A 16843-nucleotide genomic window follows, 5' to 3' on the forward strand; every position below is an offset into this window, starting at 1 on the left:
TATAATCATCAGCATTGATCAGAATCCTAATCATTTTGAAATAAGGAGCTATCTGTGGGTATGTCTAAAGATGCATTTTATGTATTTTCTGAATTTGGTTCAATTGAAATATTTGCACATTTAGTTTAATATAACAATTCTTTGTCCATTCTCACCCTGTTCTGTATCCCCAGTAGATAACAGAGTAAAATTTTAAACACCAATTTATTTATTCATCCAACAAATGTTTATTGAGTGCCTACAATAATATATCTAGGTGCACATCTAGGCATTGGGGATCCAGCTGAAATTAAACAACAGATAAAAGACTCTGCTTTCATGGATCTTATAATTGGGAGAGACAATTTTTTCATAAAGGAAAGAAATGCAAATAAATGGTGATAAGTCCTATGGGGGAAATAAGACCAGGGCAGGGGGATGGGACTGCTGGGGGTAGAGGATGTTCCTGCTTTATGCAGAGAAGTCAGGTGAGGCCTTACTGATGGTGACATTTTCATAGACCCTTCTTAGAAGTAAGGGAGCAAGTAAGAGAATGTGCTGTAGGCAGAGCGAACAGCAGATGCAAAGGCCTTGAGGCAGAAGCACACTTGACATTTTTGATTAGTAGTGAGAGCAAGAGAAAGGTAGAAAGTCTACATAGAAAAGAGAAGGGTCTGAGGACTTAGCCCTAATCCTATGAATATTTAGAGCAGGGTTGGCAGAAAACATCCATTCATTTATGTATTGTCTATGGCATAGTTGAGTACTTGTGACAGAGATCATATGACTAAACTATTTACTGTCTGGTCCTTTGTAGAAAAAGTTTGTTGACCCCTGAATTAGAGCCCAGAGAGCTGAGGAAGAACCAATAAAAAAGAGTAAAAAGAATAGCCAAGTGAATATATTGTCCTGGAAAGGAAGTGAAGAAAGTGCTTCCAGAATGATGGCTGGTCAGCTGTTTCAAATTCTGCTGTCAGGTTAAATAAAATGAGGATTAAGAATTGCCTGCTGGATTTAACAATGTGTGGGGCATAGGTGACCTCAATAAGAGATGTGTTGGTGAAATAGTGTAGGCAAAAGCATGATAAAAGTAGATTCATGGGAGACTGGGAGAAGAGCAATCGAAAATAGCAAGTTTAGACGATTGTTTCCAAGAGTCAAGAGGGAAAGTGGAACAGAGAATGATGTCATAGCTGCAAAGATGGATATGGAATAAATGAGAGATTTTTTGGTTTGTTTTTAAGATGGCAGCTGTGGGATTGATGAGAATGATTTACCAGGGAAAGAAATATTGATGGTAAGTGAGAGACAGAGGGAGTTCATTGGACTGAGGTCCTTGAGTTATGTGATAAGGAATGGGATAACATGCACAATGCTCAATGGAGAGGCTGGCTCCTGCTCAGGGCATGGCAGTTCCTCCCTGACAACCAGAGAGATGTCAGAGCACACAGATAATGCATACAGTTGGTAGATAGGATCATGAAAAATGTAGAAATGTCTTCTGATTGTTCCCGTTGTCTCAGTGAGCTGGAAATCAAGCTCACTGTCTAAGAATGATAATGCCTGAGGAGGCACGAGAAGTTTGAGGGGAGAGGAGAAAGTGTGACACAGTCTTCCAGGAGGAGGAGAAATGAGGTTGGCAGTCGTGACTACCATTGCTTGGCAGTCATGACTTTAAAGTGAAGTAAGTTAGCATGAAGTTAGTCTTTTTTGCATCTGTGATCATTTGCATGGGTACTGGTTGGGGTTTTGTCATGTAAGTATGACTGAAGTAGAGGGGAAGGGAGCTGAGGATGAATGTGATGCTAAATGATTGCCCATGGAATCTAAGCTAGGCAAGATGAGGACATGAAGTATGTGAGGGACAGTGAAAAAGTGGTAGGATCAATGAAGGTCAGAAATTGTTGGAGTCAGGGTATAAGAAGGAGTAAGCTGTCAAGACAGCAGGTGGTGGATCAGAGAATGAAACTCTCAATGTTGAGATTATGGAGCAGCTGCAGTTATTGGTAATATGATAGGTTTTAGGATATGACCATGGAAGTGGGTGGCTGAGAAAGGGTAACAAAGTGTTTGAAAAAGTTTGGTCAGTGAATTGAGAGGTCAGAATATTAGAAAGGTCAGCAATTGAATATTAAAATCTCCAATATGTATAATAAGAGAATTGTTAAAGAAAGCATCAGTGAGTCAGAGTCTAAAATATTCAAAGAATGAGAAAAAGAGACCATTAGATCTATAGATGTCTGCAAGAAGGAGGAGTGGCTAAGTTTGATAGCATGAGCTTTAAAACTGAGAGTTGGTGGGGAGGAGGAAGACACAAGGGTCTCTCATGCTGCAAAGTGACACCTGTTCCACCTCCAGGTCAGAGAATGGCGGGAGGAAAAACTGCCATCACTTGAGAAGGCTGCATGGGCCTTCAGGGAGGGCTAGGTTTCAGCACACAGTAAATTGATGTTGGTCACAGAGCAAATGGTTTTCAGTACTCTATATTTACCCTAAGTAAAAGTTGTCAAATGATTGGTACTGAGTTGGCCATTATGGAACACAAACTGGGTAGAACAGAAGTGTTAGGCTGCGATAATTTAAAGTAGATTGCATTTCTAAAGACAAAGAGGGGTAAGAAACTGGAAAACACTAAGGACTAATATGACAATTTGATAATAAAATATATATACAGGGAGATATAGATATATAACAGACAAAATTTTAGCATTTGGGCCATTTTTTTAGTTTCCCTTTGAGGAGATAGCAATCTTTGAAGAATCAAGGTACCAAGTTTTTCCTTTGTGGTAAAGAGAATCCTCAATAGTGGGAAGAAGAGGATTGATCTCCTATTTTGCACACTGGTCTTAAGGTAAAACAAGCTCAGGAGTTTGAGACAAGACAAGCCCTTTTGCTAACACTGATTTGGTAACTGCAGGGTGACGGTACTCTTCTGGGGTTGCTGGATAGATCTGGAGTTGCGCTGTGATGAAGATGACCAAGGTTCTTTTCTTCAAATGTCTGTGTGTTGCTTGGAACACCTGAGAAATAGTATAAGGAGGAATTATAGCCAGCTTAAAATACATTCAACTTTGGTGTACTACTAATACTAACCTTTGCATAATAAGCATATTTAGTCTTATCTTGAATGAAATGTAGTGATTTGTTACTGGAGTGTCAGTACATGTTTAACAGTTTTGTGTGTGTATGTGTGTTTTATCTTAAAGATAGCATAGAAGCCAATGTGGAAAATGCAGAGGTACACGTTCAACAGGCAAACCAGCAGCTGTCAAGGGCAGCAGATTATCAGGTAATATTAACTGTAGTGAATTTTCTTATAACTTAGCCTGAGGAGGAAGGGAAGGGATGGGGGGGGAGGGAGGGAGAGAGAGAGAGAATATGAATGAGAATTGATCAAGTTTAAAGTGACTGGAGGAGATGTTGAATTTTAACATTTTAAACTCAGACCCCTGCAAGGGATCAGAAGTAATATCAGTCAGCTTAAAACAAGTTTTAGCCTGTATATATATTCTCATGGTTGAACTAGACTTGTGGCCCACAGGGGAGAGAATGTTTATTATTCGAGTTTCAGTAGACAACTGTAGGCTTTGCTGATGGCTGGTGGTCTCTGATGTCCTTGTGACATTTCTACTCAGAAACCTCTTTGATAGACTTCTCCCTCCATTTCTCCCTGTTCCCTTTTACCTTTCCTTTCTTTTCATCAATGGTACTCTGGACCACAGAGGCAAAAATTCTTATTTTAGAGAGATATCTTCAGGTCTTACGGAAATCATACCAGCTTGGAATGTCATTATTCATTATATATTCTGTCAACATTCAGCAGACCCTTCACCAGGAATGAATTTCTTTCTTCAGTGAAGCAGGTTAATATAGGGAGCCCATATGTATGTGTCAAATATAAATTGTGTCAAGTACTATACAAATACTAGAACCATGAACTATTAATAAATCATACAATATGTAGACCTTTGGTGTATAGCAAGGATAAAGCCAGGTTTTTTGGGGAACCCTAAATACCATGTAGCATTTGATTTCCCTTTTAGAACTCCCTTTTCTGTTGTTCATGATCATTTTCTTAGACTTTGTTAATGTCTTACAAAATATCTAAGATATTGTCACCTTCTTAGATATTTTCAGTTGTTTTTCACTTTTCTCACTGACCTTGGAAGTTGCCTTTCATTTCACTGCCATTTTTTCCCTGGACAAATCACTACATATTCAGTGATATGTAAATAACAATGAAGCTGTATGAAGATTCCTGAGTTATAACCAATTGTATTCACTAACAGGACAGAGTAACTCCTGTTTGTCATCTTTGTGCATGTAAATCAGATATGCAGCTCAGCAGAATTGATATCACTGTGTCAGGGACTTTAGGTGTCCCTCATGAGTAGTTGAAAACACGCGTGTGCACACACACCTGTGCACACATGGTAATCTGTAAATGCCAGAAGTCTTGTGGAACTGATAGCATATAACTGCTGAATCTTAGTGTTTAACAGGATTCATCACTGACTAGGTTCACGTGTTATTTTGTTTTATTTTTGGATTTTGGGGAGATGTAGATGCATCACCAAGTTTTACTTTTCCTCTTCCTTATGGAAAGATATGCCTAGAGCCACCCTGGGGAAAGGCACATGTCTTCCCGTGCTGCACCCCAGATCTGAGAGCTACCCCCAAACTTAACTCCCGTAGGCCCTGAAGGGCGGGAAGAGGGCCAAGCTACACAGATGCTGAGAAAAGTGGCGGCTTTCCAATAGTTCTACTTGGAAGCCTTGATATGTTTGGGTGAACCATGAGCAAAAAGGAAGGGAATAAATGCTCCTGTCACTGCAGCACCAAGGACCTCATTACCCCACACTAGGGCGCATACCCCTAGGTAATATATACCATAGTGGAATACCCGTGATGACTCGGAAAGGTACATTGCACATTTTCTGTAGTAACCAAGTGGAGTATGAGGAAAATATTTATGTATGATGGTATTGAAATGTTAAATTATATTTAATATTTGAGGAGTCTTCCTCAGTTGAAAAATTAGATAAGTATGTGGAATACTGAAAGTATTCATAGTTTTCAGGGTAATTTCAGACTCGGAAACATATCTTTTTATAAATTTTATGGTACTTCTAATTGACACAAGGTAAATTTACAAATTTTTAGGATTCCTGCTTCTTGGTGTGAGATACATAAGCCATTAAAGAAATACAGAAATCTACTAGTGGGCCAGGAATGAAGAGTGGAACAAGATTCTTAACCTTTGTATTTTAAATGACATCATTATAATTTTGTTTGCTCTTTGGTTTTTATTTGTAGAGATTTTGAATGCAGTTTCCATTAATTTAAAAAAATGGTAATAATTTTGGAAACTGACATAATTATTTTAGGAAAGGTTGTCAAACATTTATATTTGTGAATATTTTCAGAGAACTCATTTTTAAGAGAAATTTTAAAATAAAAATTAAAGAATTTATAAGCTTTGAAGCTGTTCTTTACTTTTATACATAGGTATACCTCAGTCTATTGTTAAGTCAGTAACTTTTATTTCTCAATGTCATCTGTTTTAAGCCCAGCCATACTCCCCAAAATATTACCAACAAAAGTTGAAAAATTGCTTCCTGAATTATAGCATTAATTCAAGAAGAATATTTTTTGAAAGAATAGTGCCATATATATTGAAGAGAGTTTTAAGAAGCAACAAACACACCAAAAATCTGAGAGCAAAAAAACTACTGTGATTTTACTCTAGAAATGAACCAGATTATTTTCGGTTGCTACAGAGATACTCTACTAAATCTGTAAATGTTTTTTGTTTTTACTTCTGCAGCGCAAATCCAGAAAAACCCTGTGCATCATCATTTTTGTCCTTGTCATTGGAGCTGTGATTATTGGTCTCATCATATGGGGAGTGCATGGCTAAGATTATAAAAGAGCACACTATTGCACTACATTATCTAAATTATGTAGGAAGATTCCTGTAATTATGGGGGTTTTTTAATTATTATTTTAAAGCTATTGTGAAAAGGATGGTTCCCATACTTTGTTATTTTTATTGGGGGAGGGGGTTCCTTTGGATTAAATCTGATATTTTCTAATGAAAGTTTTTCTAAATGTTGCTGATACAACTTTCATGCTTTTCGATTTAGTAAGTGTTAAGTTTTTGCCCAAAATGTATATACTTTTCATTTATAATTTATTTACCCTGTTTGACGTAGTTTTTGGAATTAGTAAATTTAAAGATGTGTGTGTTCTGTGTGCATCTCTCTGTCACTATGTAATATCCACCCAGATATGTGTTACTTTGATTAAAAAAATCTCACATTTAATTTTGATTTGGTTCAGCAGAGGAAATATTCTCAATAACTTAAAAAAATTAACATGTCCTTTTGTTTTTTTTTTCCTGGTTTACAACAGCACAAATTATTTCACTTTTACTGTTTTCTTTTAAAACCCTTATTTACTCTGAATGAAATGAATGAATAACTTCTTAGTGTATTTCATACTCGTGATGTGTATATATTAAGCATTGCTGTAGATTGCTTAGTAAAATTACTAAGGATAGATTGTTTTTACATATGGTCTATTTAAGTCTGATGTTTACTAGGGAAAATGTAGTTACTATAACTGTTTAATGTAATTTGGAGGAAGAGTATGAAAAATCAATGACTGTTGTGTTTGGATTCTAAAGATCCCAACTTATTATTCCACTAAACTATCTTAACAATACTATCTGGGTTTGCGAGCCATTATTTATCTTCCCTATGTCCTATAGAACAATGGTTACGTAAGTATCTTTGGGTCAAAATTACTTTTGGGAAGTAACTTCCTCACAATTACTGTTTTTGAGCACCTGACACTTAAAATTTAGTGTTTACCTTGTATGCCCTTTTGTATTATATCATCCTTCGTTAGAAAAGCAATTGGATGTTTGCCAGTTGACTCACCTGCCTTTTTAAATCAATGTTGTTTTAATGCACTAATCTAAATACTGTAAAGAGCATTATCTCAGTTTATAGTTTGTATTTTATAATGTTCTTATATAGCAGTTTGGTAGTGGAGGCAATGTTTAACATGGGCAAGCTCTGAGACATCAAATGGGAACAAATAAACATTAAGAAACTAAGTAAACTGTGTCTTTGCAACCAAAATAAAGGTAATTTAAAAGGTCTCTGGATGGGCCTGTTTCATAAGGACGCTTCCTTCCAGGAGACCAGTGCTTGCCTCCCATGGTGGTGCTGTGCGACCTGAAGTCTCCACCCTGGAGATGTAACCACATGCACTCTAGCCATTGTACATCTTTCTGGAGCGTTGGTTTACTCAAAGTTTTTATTTGGGGAAATCAATAATTTTGCCTATTTTGTCTCTAATAAGTAGAAGCTGCCTTTTGCATGTCAGCAAAACTCAATTTTTTCCACAAAAGAGACTGTTGGAGACTTTTTTGTGAGTGAGTGATTGGAACTTAGAGCCTTCACGTTGCCAGAGAATTACACAAATACCCCTGTTCTGAGGCCAGTGCCAGCCCACCAGGCCTGCTATTACGTGGTCTTTGCAGTTGCTCAAAGGTTCATGCCGTTTCATGTGCTAAACCATGAAAGTCCTGATGGCTTCCACACATCAGTTCAACTTTTTTTTTTTTTTGCCACAGTTGTACTTGATAAAATGTCTATTCTTACACTGGCCAAGTACATTTACTTCTTTTCACTTCATGATGAGTTCCCAATAACAACAAAAGCACTTGAAAATTGGCATAATTTTAGTACCTTTATTTAAAGCAATAATTTTAAATTATCGCTTTTACTGGGACACTGATCAATGATTTAAAACAGGAAGTTGAGTGGCTTGCATTCTCTTAAACTTCGAGGGAGAAATTTATGCAAAATATTTGGAACACAAAAAGAGCGGTCTTGATTAGAAAAAATTAAATGAAAAAAACCGTACAGTAGCCAAATAAAAAAATTCTTGGAAGTTTTCCCTTAGCTCAGTTTTAGAATTGCTGTGAATGGTGAAAGATACACTATGGAAAATAAAATGAGAGTTGTTTTCATGACGCACAGCATGTCTGAATCTGTTTGAGTCAAACTGAAGAAGTTTCCTTATCAAGTGGCACATGTTCATTTTAGTGTGCTCACAAGAAATACTTGAACAAAAATTGAGATTAAGCAGCCTCATAAATCGAATGACAATATGGCATTAAGTATTTGGCTGTTGTTTCTGTCATTAAATGTTATGATAATGTTTTGGTTTTGCAAAATGATGGATGGCAAAAGAGTAACTGGTATCATTTCAATGCAGTGCAACTTGTTTTTCAGTAGGCATGGGATCATCTATTTTAAAAAGTATAGATGTGGGCACAGATGGAGCTCAGGCTAGGATAGCCGCCGTGGACATGGTGTCTGGAGTCAGGCTCACTGGGTGCCCCGGCAGCAACTACGTCGATGACCAAGAACACTGCATCTTGAAGAGGTTGCCAATGGGTTGTAAAGTGTCTTCACTGCTTTTGTTAAAAATGATGAAGTTCTGTACACAGAAAAGGTTGTGTTTTGAATATCCATTTTTTAGGCAAACCTATAATGAAGAAAAATGACTTTAAAGGCTTCTTGCTCCGTGAAATAGTTGTGTGGCTTACAGAATAGTTTTTGTAGTTGGTGTAATTTTTATTTGTATCTTCATGTAGAAAAAGGAATGTCTTAATAAAAGGTAAAACATGTATAAAGAAAAGAAAGTCATTGTCCACCTTTGTAGCTAAGATTCGAAAGGATAACTTATTCAGCATTTTTTCAGCAAAGTCAGAATTGAATGTATTTCTTAACATATGGCCAGTTTGATGCAATATAAATAAAGTTTCAGAATGGGCTGAAGCAAGGTGAGTGGGAAATTTATGAGTTGAACGAGTTTATTAATAGTAAATAAAGAACATCAGTCATTTTTCTTTCCTCAAAAAAAAAAAGTTGTGTATTTTCATGATTCATTTTTTAAAAAAATGAACCTGTGATTCTCAGACCTATTAGGTCTACCATAAGATTTTAGCAGTTTGACCTGCCAGCAAGGAAACACACTTATCAAATTTTATGACAGCAGGAGCCTGAAAGTGTTGCAGTATACCACTTCTCTGACAAAATTCGTGATATCTCTACTTAACAACTGCCCTAACATAGTTTATAAATCAATGAAGATAAAACCATTTTTCCCAAGTATTTAGGAATTTGTGTCCTCAAGATACTGTGACACAAATTACCTGGAGATAGAAAAAGAAATTACCTGGTTGTCAAACATGCAGGGTTATCTTTCTTCATTTCAGCTGGATTTTCTGATGTCAGTAGACTCCATGAAGCAGCATCTTTCCCTAAGTTAACAAGACAGGTAGGAAACTTTTTTCTTTAATGCTGATGTTAAATATTCCAACATTTCGTTAGGAAAACTAGCCACTTGATGCATTGTTAAGTGTAAAATGTTTTAATATATGGAACTAGAAACTTCCAGCATCAGAAGGGTGGGTGAGGGAGGTATCTGCAGCACCAAAGTGGGTGGATCTCAGGAACTGCCCCAGGGACTGCTGTGAATTTTGACTTCCAGAAGCTTCTGCTGTCTCAGCCTGCAGCACTGACACTGTGAATCTCAAGGAGCTGTCATCAGCTGTCTCAGCTGTTAATAGCACCAAAGCAGGCTCCGTGCAAGAGATCTTGAAGCTGCTGTGAAACCCATGTCCGCTGCCAGCCCACACAGCCTTGGAGGAAGGACAGCCTCTCCTTTTCTCTGCCTTCCACATTTCATGGAAATGTTTCTTATGGGTCAACTCTTAACTTAGAACCAGAGAGCAAAGAAGTTTGTGGGAAGTGTGGTTTCTGGCTTTCCCTGCAATCCGGAGGACATTCTAGAAGGCAGGGAGCAATGATGTTGAGGTTACAGTCCAGCACAATAGTGAAACAAACACTGATACGCAGAGAGTATAAATCACATGAAGCAAGATCTCTTCTCTTCCATTAGGGATTCTTTGATGGAAAAATTTAGAAACACTGCTTCTAGGTAGTAAGGTAGTTAATTTTTCCAACCAAAACAAAATCCAAAGACTCTGGGACCCCAAAACCTAGCACAGTTTCCTTCCTTTCCTTCTTCCCTCCCTCTCATAGTAGTTGCTCAATAAATACTTGACTTAATGTAGCACTTATTTGGGATCAGTTTTTTGCCATGCTGCTACATGCCTGGGCACAGAACCTTCAAGAGTGAACCTAAAGAATATGGTCCTTGCCCTCAGGGAGCTTACAGTTTGGCATTTGGCAGATAAAAAGCACTTACTATATTAAAAAAAGCACCAGGTGAGAAATTTCAGAAGAAGGCAAGGAAGGATAAGAATGTGAGAAATAATTCATCACCTTTTGGATCATCTAGTACCTGTCATTTGGGCACCATTCACTCTTAAGGACCAGCCTCCTGTTTATCATATTTTCCCCTTACCAATTGATTGAGTTTCATTTTCTTTTCTCAATTAACAGACTACTAGTAAATTGCTCGTTTTCTAAAGATGAGCTGCTAAGTGAGTCATAATTTGTGTGTGATGTCTCCAGAAAGGAGCTATTTTGGTGGCTGTGGCTGGATTCAGAGCTAGGGCATCCTGTTAGTCAGGGCTGACATTTATAGGACATGTATAGAGTTATTGCTCCCAACAGAGGGCAAAGCACTGGAAAGAAGGGTAAGAGCTGATGGGAATTTGGTGTCTGTATTTCATCAGAAAGCACTCGGCAAAAGCATTAAGTATATTTCTTGTAAAATATACCTTAAAATGTTTTAAATTTAACCCTATCCCATCCCCTGGCAATTTTTTTTTTAATCAAAAGGGAATAAAGAAGAAAACTCTTAATGGCTCACGCTAATGGCTCATGCCATTTTCTCATAATTCAAATACTGAACTGATATGCCAATTTTAATTCTTTGTTTTTATACTTATTTGGTTACCATGAAAATTATGTAATATTTATCTCCAAACAATCTTAAATTTGAATGCAGAAATAGAACTAAATAACACACTAAATAGGTTTTACAGACACTGTTGTTTCTGGCAAGTTTTTAAGAGGTTGGTCACTTAATTACTCAGTGGGATTCCTGTAGGTTTTGTGTAGTGATGGCATTTCTGCTTAGAATGTAAGCGGTGGAAGGCAAAACCAGATTTCCTGTGCAGTCGTTACGTGAATAACACTCCTACTTGTTTTAGAGGGAGTCTGCTAGAACTGAACTGCGTCTTTAAATAAACTTGAAAGGACATTAATTCCCACTTTGGCCAACCCAAAGTACAAATTTTTAAGTGTTTACTGTAAGTACTGTTAGACAGTAGTTACTAACTCCAAAACCTATTAACATTGGTAGAAAACTTAGAAATGCAGTTATTTAGACTCAATTAAGACTTCACTGATCCCTAGTTTCACTTTCTGGAAGTTTTATTTCAACTGTAATGGTAGATCCAAAATACTGAACTCAGACTAGGAAAAAGAGAATCTATTTTCTAGATATTAGAGTTTCAGCCCAATAATAAAATGCAAGCTTTTGCTTTTTTATTAACTTGCATAGCTAAAGACTTGATGGCTTTCATATCAAAACTGTTTCTCTGTCAGTAATAATAAAGCTAAATTTTAGTGGGGAATATTTTATTGTATTTTTTTTTTTGAAGTTAGGTGCTATGGTCATTTTGAATTCATTTCAAGGCATTTTCTGTGTGCCTGACTACATCTGACCTCTCTGAGGGGCTACATTTAATGTTTTAACTTCACTAAAGTTTACCATGGTTTTAACATTTAATTATTAATATCTTGCAGTGGGAGGTATACACCAAAAGTTAGTAAGATAACCTTAGTAATGTATCATTCATATTAGTTCTATCTTGGATACAATAGAATATTTCTTGTTTAAAATTAGAGCTACACTGTTGTCTTTATGTCTTTTCCTGGTCAGTGGTCAAACATTTTTCTTAATAATTTAGAAACTTTCTATGTTGTATTAAAATTTTTAAACTTTTTTATTTTTCTTTTGAGACAGAGTCTTCACTCCTGTTGCCTGGGCTAGAGTGCCATGGTGTCAGCCTAGGCACTCTAGCCCAGACAAGTGACCAATGTCTTTTCCTGGTCAGTGGTCAAACATTTTTCTTAATAATTTAGAAACTTTCTATGTTGTATTAAAATTTTTAAACTTTTTTATTTTTCTTTTGAGACAGAGTCTTCACTCCTGTTGCCTGGGCTAGAGTGCCATGGTGTCAGCCTAGGCACTCACAGCAACCTCAAACTCCTGGGCTCAAGCAATCCTACTGCCTCAGCCTCCTGAGTAGCTGGGACTACAGGCATATGCCACCATGCCCGGCTAATTTTTTCTATACATTTTTAGTTGACTAATTAATTTCTTTCTATTTTTAGTAGAGATGAGGTCTCCCTCTTGCTCAAGCTGGTTTCAAACTCCTGACCTTGAGTGATCCTCCCGCCTCAGCCTCCCAGGGTGTTAGGATTACAGGCATGAGCCACCACGCCCAGCCTAAATTTTTTTTTTTTAATCTGGAATGGAGGCAAGTGACCAACAATTTTCTTTGGAATGGCATGGTGGTTTAAAACAAGGAGTCCATTCTCTATAAAGCCTAAAATATATTTAATGCTAATATTTTAATTAAACTTATTTCAGCTAACTATATTCACATGCACTTGTAAAAAATAATGTGGAGATCTCTCTCATGTACCTTTCACTTAGTTTATCACAAAGTGAGTATCTTGCAAATCTATGATATAATATCACAACTAGGATATTGACATTGGTACAGTTGAGATACAGAACATTGCCATACAGAACATTTTCCAGCAGGACAGTCCCTCTTGTTGCCTTCTGTAGCCATCTCCACTTCACTCCCATCTCCACTCCCTCCTTAACCCTTGGCAACCATAATCTCTTCTCCATTTTTATATCTTTTTAATTTCAATAATGTTATGTAACTGGAAATGTTCATAGTATTTAACCTCTTGGGACTGGCTTTTTACATTTAACGTGATGCTCTGGATTGTTGTGTGCATCAAGTCTATCAGTAGTTCCTTTTGAGTGAGAGTATTATCCCTTGGTATGGGTGTACCTGAGTGTGTATAACTGTTTACCTGCTGAAAGACATTGGCCAGTTTTGGCATTTATAAATACAGTTGCTATAAATATTTGTGTAGATTATGTGAACATAATCTTTATTTTTCTGAGACAAATGCCCAGTAGTGCAATTGTTGGATCATATAATAAATAGTTGAATGTTTAGTTTTTAAGAAATTGCCAAGCAGTTTTCCCGAGTGGCTGTACCATTTTACATACTCATCAGTGGCTTACGAGTGATCTGGTTTCTTCATGTCCTTGTCAGCATTCGATGGTGCCACTATTTTTTATTTTATTCATTCTGATAGCAGTATCTCATTGTGGTTGTGAAATACCCTTCACTCATGGCTAATGCTGTTGTTTTATATGCCTATTTGCTACCTGTATTTCTTCTTTAGTGACATATTTCTTCATGTCTTTCCATGTTTTTCTAATAATTGGATTTTTTGAGTAGTTTTTTAAAAATACATATTCTTGATATAAGTCCATTGTTGTATATGTTGATTAGCAAATATTTCTTCCCAGTCAGTAGCAGGTCTTTCAGTCTTTTAACTGGGGTCTTTCACAGAGCAAAAGTTTTAATTTTGATGAAGTCCAGTTAATCAATTTTTTTGTTTGTTTGTTTTGTTTTTTTTGAAACAGAGTCTCGCTTGTTGCCCAGGCTAGAGTGAGTGCCGTGGCGTCAGCCTAGCTCACAGCAACCTCAAACTCCTGGCTCAAGCAATCCTACTGCCTCAGCCTCCCGAGTAGCTGGGACTACAGGCACGCGCCACCATGCCCGGCTGATTTTATATATATATATATTAGTTGGCCAATTAATTTCTTTCTATTTTTATAGTAGAGACAGGGTCTCCCTCAGGCTGGTTTTGAACTCCTGACCTTGAGCAATCCGCCCGCCTCGGCCTCCCAGAGTGCTAGGATTACAAGCGTGAGCCACCACGCCTGGCCAGTTAATCAATTTTTATTTTTATGGATCATGCTTCTGGTATCACGAACTCTTTGCCTAGCCCCAGATCACAAACATTTTTCTCCTTTGTTCTTTTCTAAAAGTATTATAATTTTATATTATACTTTTAAGGCTATAATCCATTTCAAGTTAATTTTTTATAAAATGTGAGACAAATCTAAGTTCATTGTCGGGGGGAGGCATGGATGTTCCATTGCTCCAACACTGTCTGTTATGAAAAGGCTATCTTTCCTTAAGTATTAGTAAGTCTTCAAATAAAATAGACTGATTGCTTCTACTTTATTCTTTTTCAAAATTGCTTTGGCAACTCTATTTTCTTTGTCTTTCCGTATAAATTCTAGAATAATCATGTCCATATACAAATATCCTGTTGGGATTTTGATAGGAATTATGTTAAACCTGTATATCAATTTAGGGAGATTTGACATCTTTACTATGTTGAGTCATCTAATCCATGATCACAGGATATCTGATTTTTTTAAAATCAGTATTGTGTATTTTTCAGCATACAAGTTCTATACATGTTTTGTTAGATTTATACCTAAGCATTTAATGTTTTTCTTTTGAGAGATTATAAATGGTATCATATTTTTAAATCCATGTTCACATATTTATTGTATGTGGAAATACAGTTGATTTTTATATTTTATCCTGTACCCTGAGACCTTGCTGAGCTCACTATATTACTTTTAGGAGGTTTTTATTGATTCTTTGGGATTTTTTCTTACGTAGACTATCATGCCATCTTCAAATAACCAATAATTTTATTTCTTCCTTTCTGTTCTGTATGCTTTTTATTTCATTCCATTGCCTTAATTAAGTGACTAGAAATTCTAACACTGCTGAATAAGAGCAGTGAGAAGGGATATCGTTGATTTGTTTCTGGTTTTAGGAGGAAAGGATTCAGTGTTTCACCATTAAGTATGATGTTAACAGTAAGATTTTTTGTATATGCTTTTGATGAAGTTAAGGAAGTTCCCTATATTTCTGTTTTCATGAGTTTTAATCATGAATTGGTGTTGAATTTTATTAGATGCTTTTTCTGCAGTAATTTATATGATTATGTGATTTTTCTTCTTTAGCATGTTAATATGGTAGATACATTGATTGTTGAACAAGCCTTACATTCCTGGAATAAACTCCACTTGTTCATGGTGTATATTTTTATATATTGCTGAATTCCATTGTCTAGTATTTTGTTAAAGATTTTTGCATCTGTGTTTATGAGAAAGAGTGCTCTGTAGCTTTTCTCCTTTGTAGTGTTTTGTCTGGTTTTGGTGGGTAATACTACCTTCAAAATGAATTGGGAAATATTCCTTCCTTTTCTGTTTTCTAAAAGAGGTTGTTTCACATTGTTGTTAATTCTTTTTAAGAATTCCATAGAATTCTTTAATGAAATCATCTAGGCCTAAAGATTTTTTGGGAGGGAATTTTTAATGATTAATTCAATTTTTATAAAAACTATAGGGCTATATAAATTACCTATTTTATATTGAATGAGTTGTGGTAGTTTGTGTTTTTGGAGGAATTAATCCATTTTATGTAAGTTGTCAGATTTATGTGTATAGAGTTAATAGTATTTATATTTTTGATGTCTGTAGTAATAGTCCCCGTTTCATTCCAAATATTATTAATTTGTGTCCTTTTATTTTTAGTAAATCTTGCTAGAAGTTTGTCAATGTTGTTGATCTTTACAAAGAACCAACTTTTTGTTTCATTGATTTTCTATATTTTAATGTTTTCAATTTCGTTGATTTCTGCTTATATTTTCATTTCTTTTTTCTTTCTTTCCTATGGGTTACAGGAACATTTTTTAGAATTTCATTTTAATTTGTCCATATTGTTTTTGTGTGTCTTTTTGTATAGCCACTTTAGTGTTTGTTCTAGGTATTACATTATAAAATATATAACTTAAGACATCTGTGGTATCATCACTTTATCAGTTATAGCCAAGTGTAGAAATCTTACCTCCCTTTATGTCTCTTTCTCTCCTATGTATAATTGTCTTAAATTTTTCCTCTGCAAACCTTGAGAATTTCTTTACTGTTTAATTTTTGTTTCAACCATCTACCATGCTTAGAGTTTTCAAAAGGAGAAGGGACATCTATTGTATTTACCCATATTTTTGCTTACTGGGCTTGTTCCTCCTTTCTAATATTCCAAAACTCCTTCATTTATCATTTCCTATTTCAAGAACTTCTTCTAGCCTATTAATATTATTATTTTTAATCTATTGGCAACAAATTCTGTTAGTTTTTCTTTATCTGCAAATGTCTTTTGATTTTTTTCCTTCATTCCTAAAAAGTTTAACTAGAATTCTAAGATGATAGTGCTTTTTTTCAGCACTTAAAAATTGTTGTGTCACTCACTTCTCACCTTCATAGTTCTTCATAAGAAATTCACAGTTTTTCAAATTATCTTTTCCCTATAAAGATAAGGCATCATTTGTCCTTTTTCCAATATGTACAGTTTACAAAAGATGAAAGCATAAGGATAGAGAAAGACAAAAAGTAGGATTAGGGAAAATAATATAATGAGAAAAAAATGTAGTCTTTTAATCTGGTGAGGTAGGCCATTTATATTTATTGTAACTATTCATTTACTATGCTATTTCTTTGCTTTTTCTATGCCTTTTCTCCTTTCTTGCTTTTTTTTTCATCAACCAAAGTTGAGATTTTTATAAGTTGTTTTCCTTATTTCAGAATATTTTCTCTCTACTGATTTGGAAGTTATACTTGTTGCTTTTTTTTAATGATTATCATTGAAATTTTACCATAAATACATAGATCAACAAAGTCT

The 16843-nt window shown here is 35.7% G+C and overlaps 1 protein-coding gene across 2 annotated transcripts in view; it reads left to right on the forward strand.

Moving 5' to 3' along the window:
- Positions 1–7147, forward strand: part of STX7 (syntaxin 7) — a 48301-nt gene extending 41154 nt beyond the window's left edge. For both annotated transcript variants that reach the window (XM_012736629.3, XM_012736628.2), the window contains 2 exons: positions 3186–3268; positions 5807–7147. In XM_012736629.3, the coding sequence (XP_012592083.1) occupies positions 3186–3268; positions 5807–5899 (176 nt within the window). In that variant the 3' untranslated portion in view covers positions 5900–7147. The remainder of the gene's footprint in view (positions 1–3185; positions 3269–5806) is intronic.
- Positions 7148–16843: the final 9696 nt, after the last annotated feature.

This window comes from Microcebus murinus, chromosome 5 (assembly GCF_040939455.1).
Source record: "Microcebus murinus isolate Inina chromosome 5, M.murinus_Inina_mat1.0, whole genome shotgun sequence".
Taxonomy (NCBI): domain Eukaryota; kingdom Metazoa; phylum Chordata; class Mammalia; order Primates; family Cheirogaleidae; genus Microcebus; species Microcebus murinus.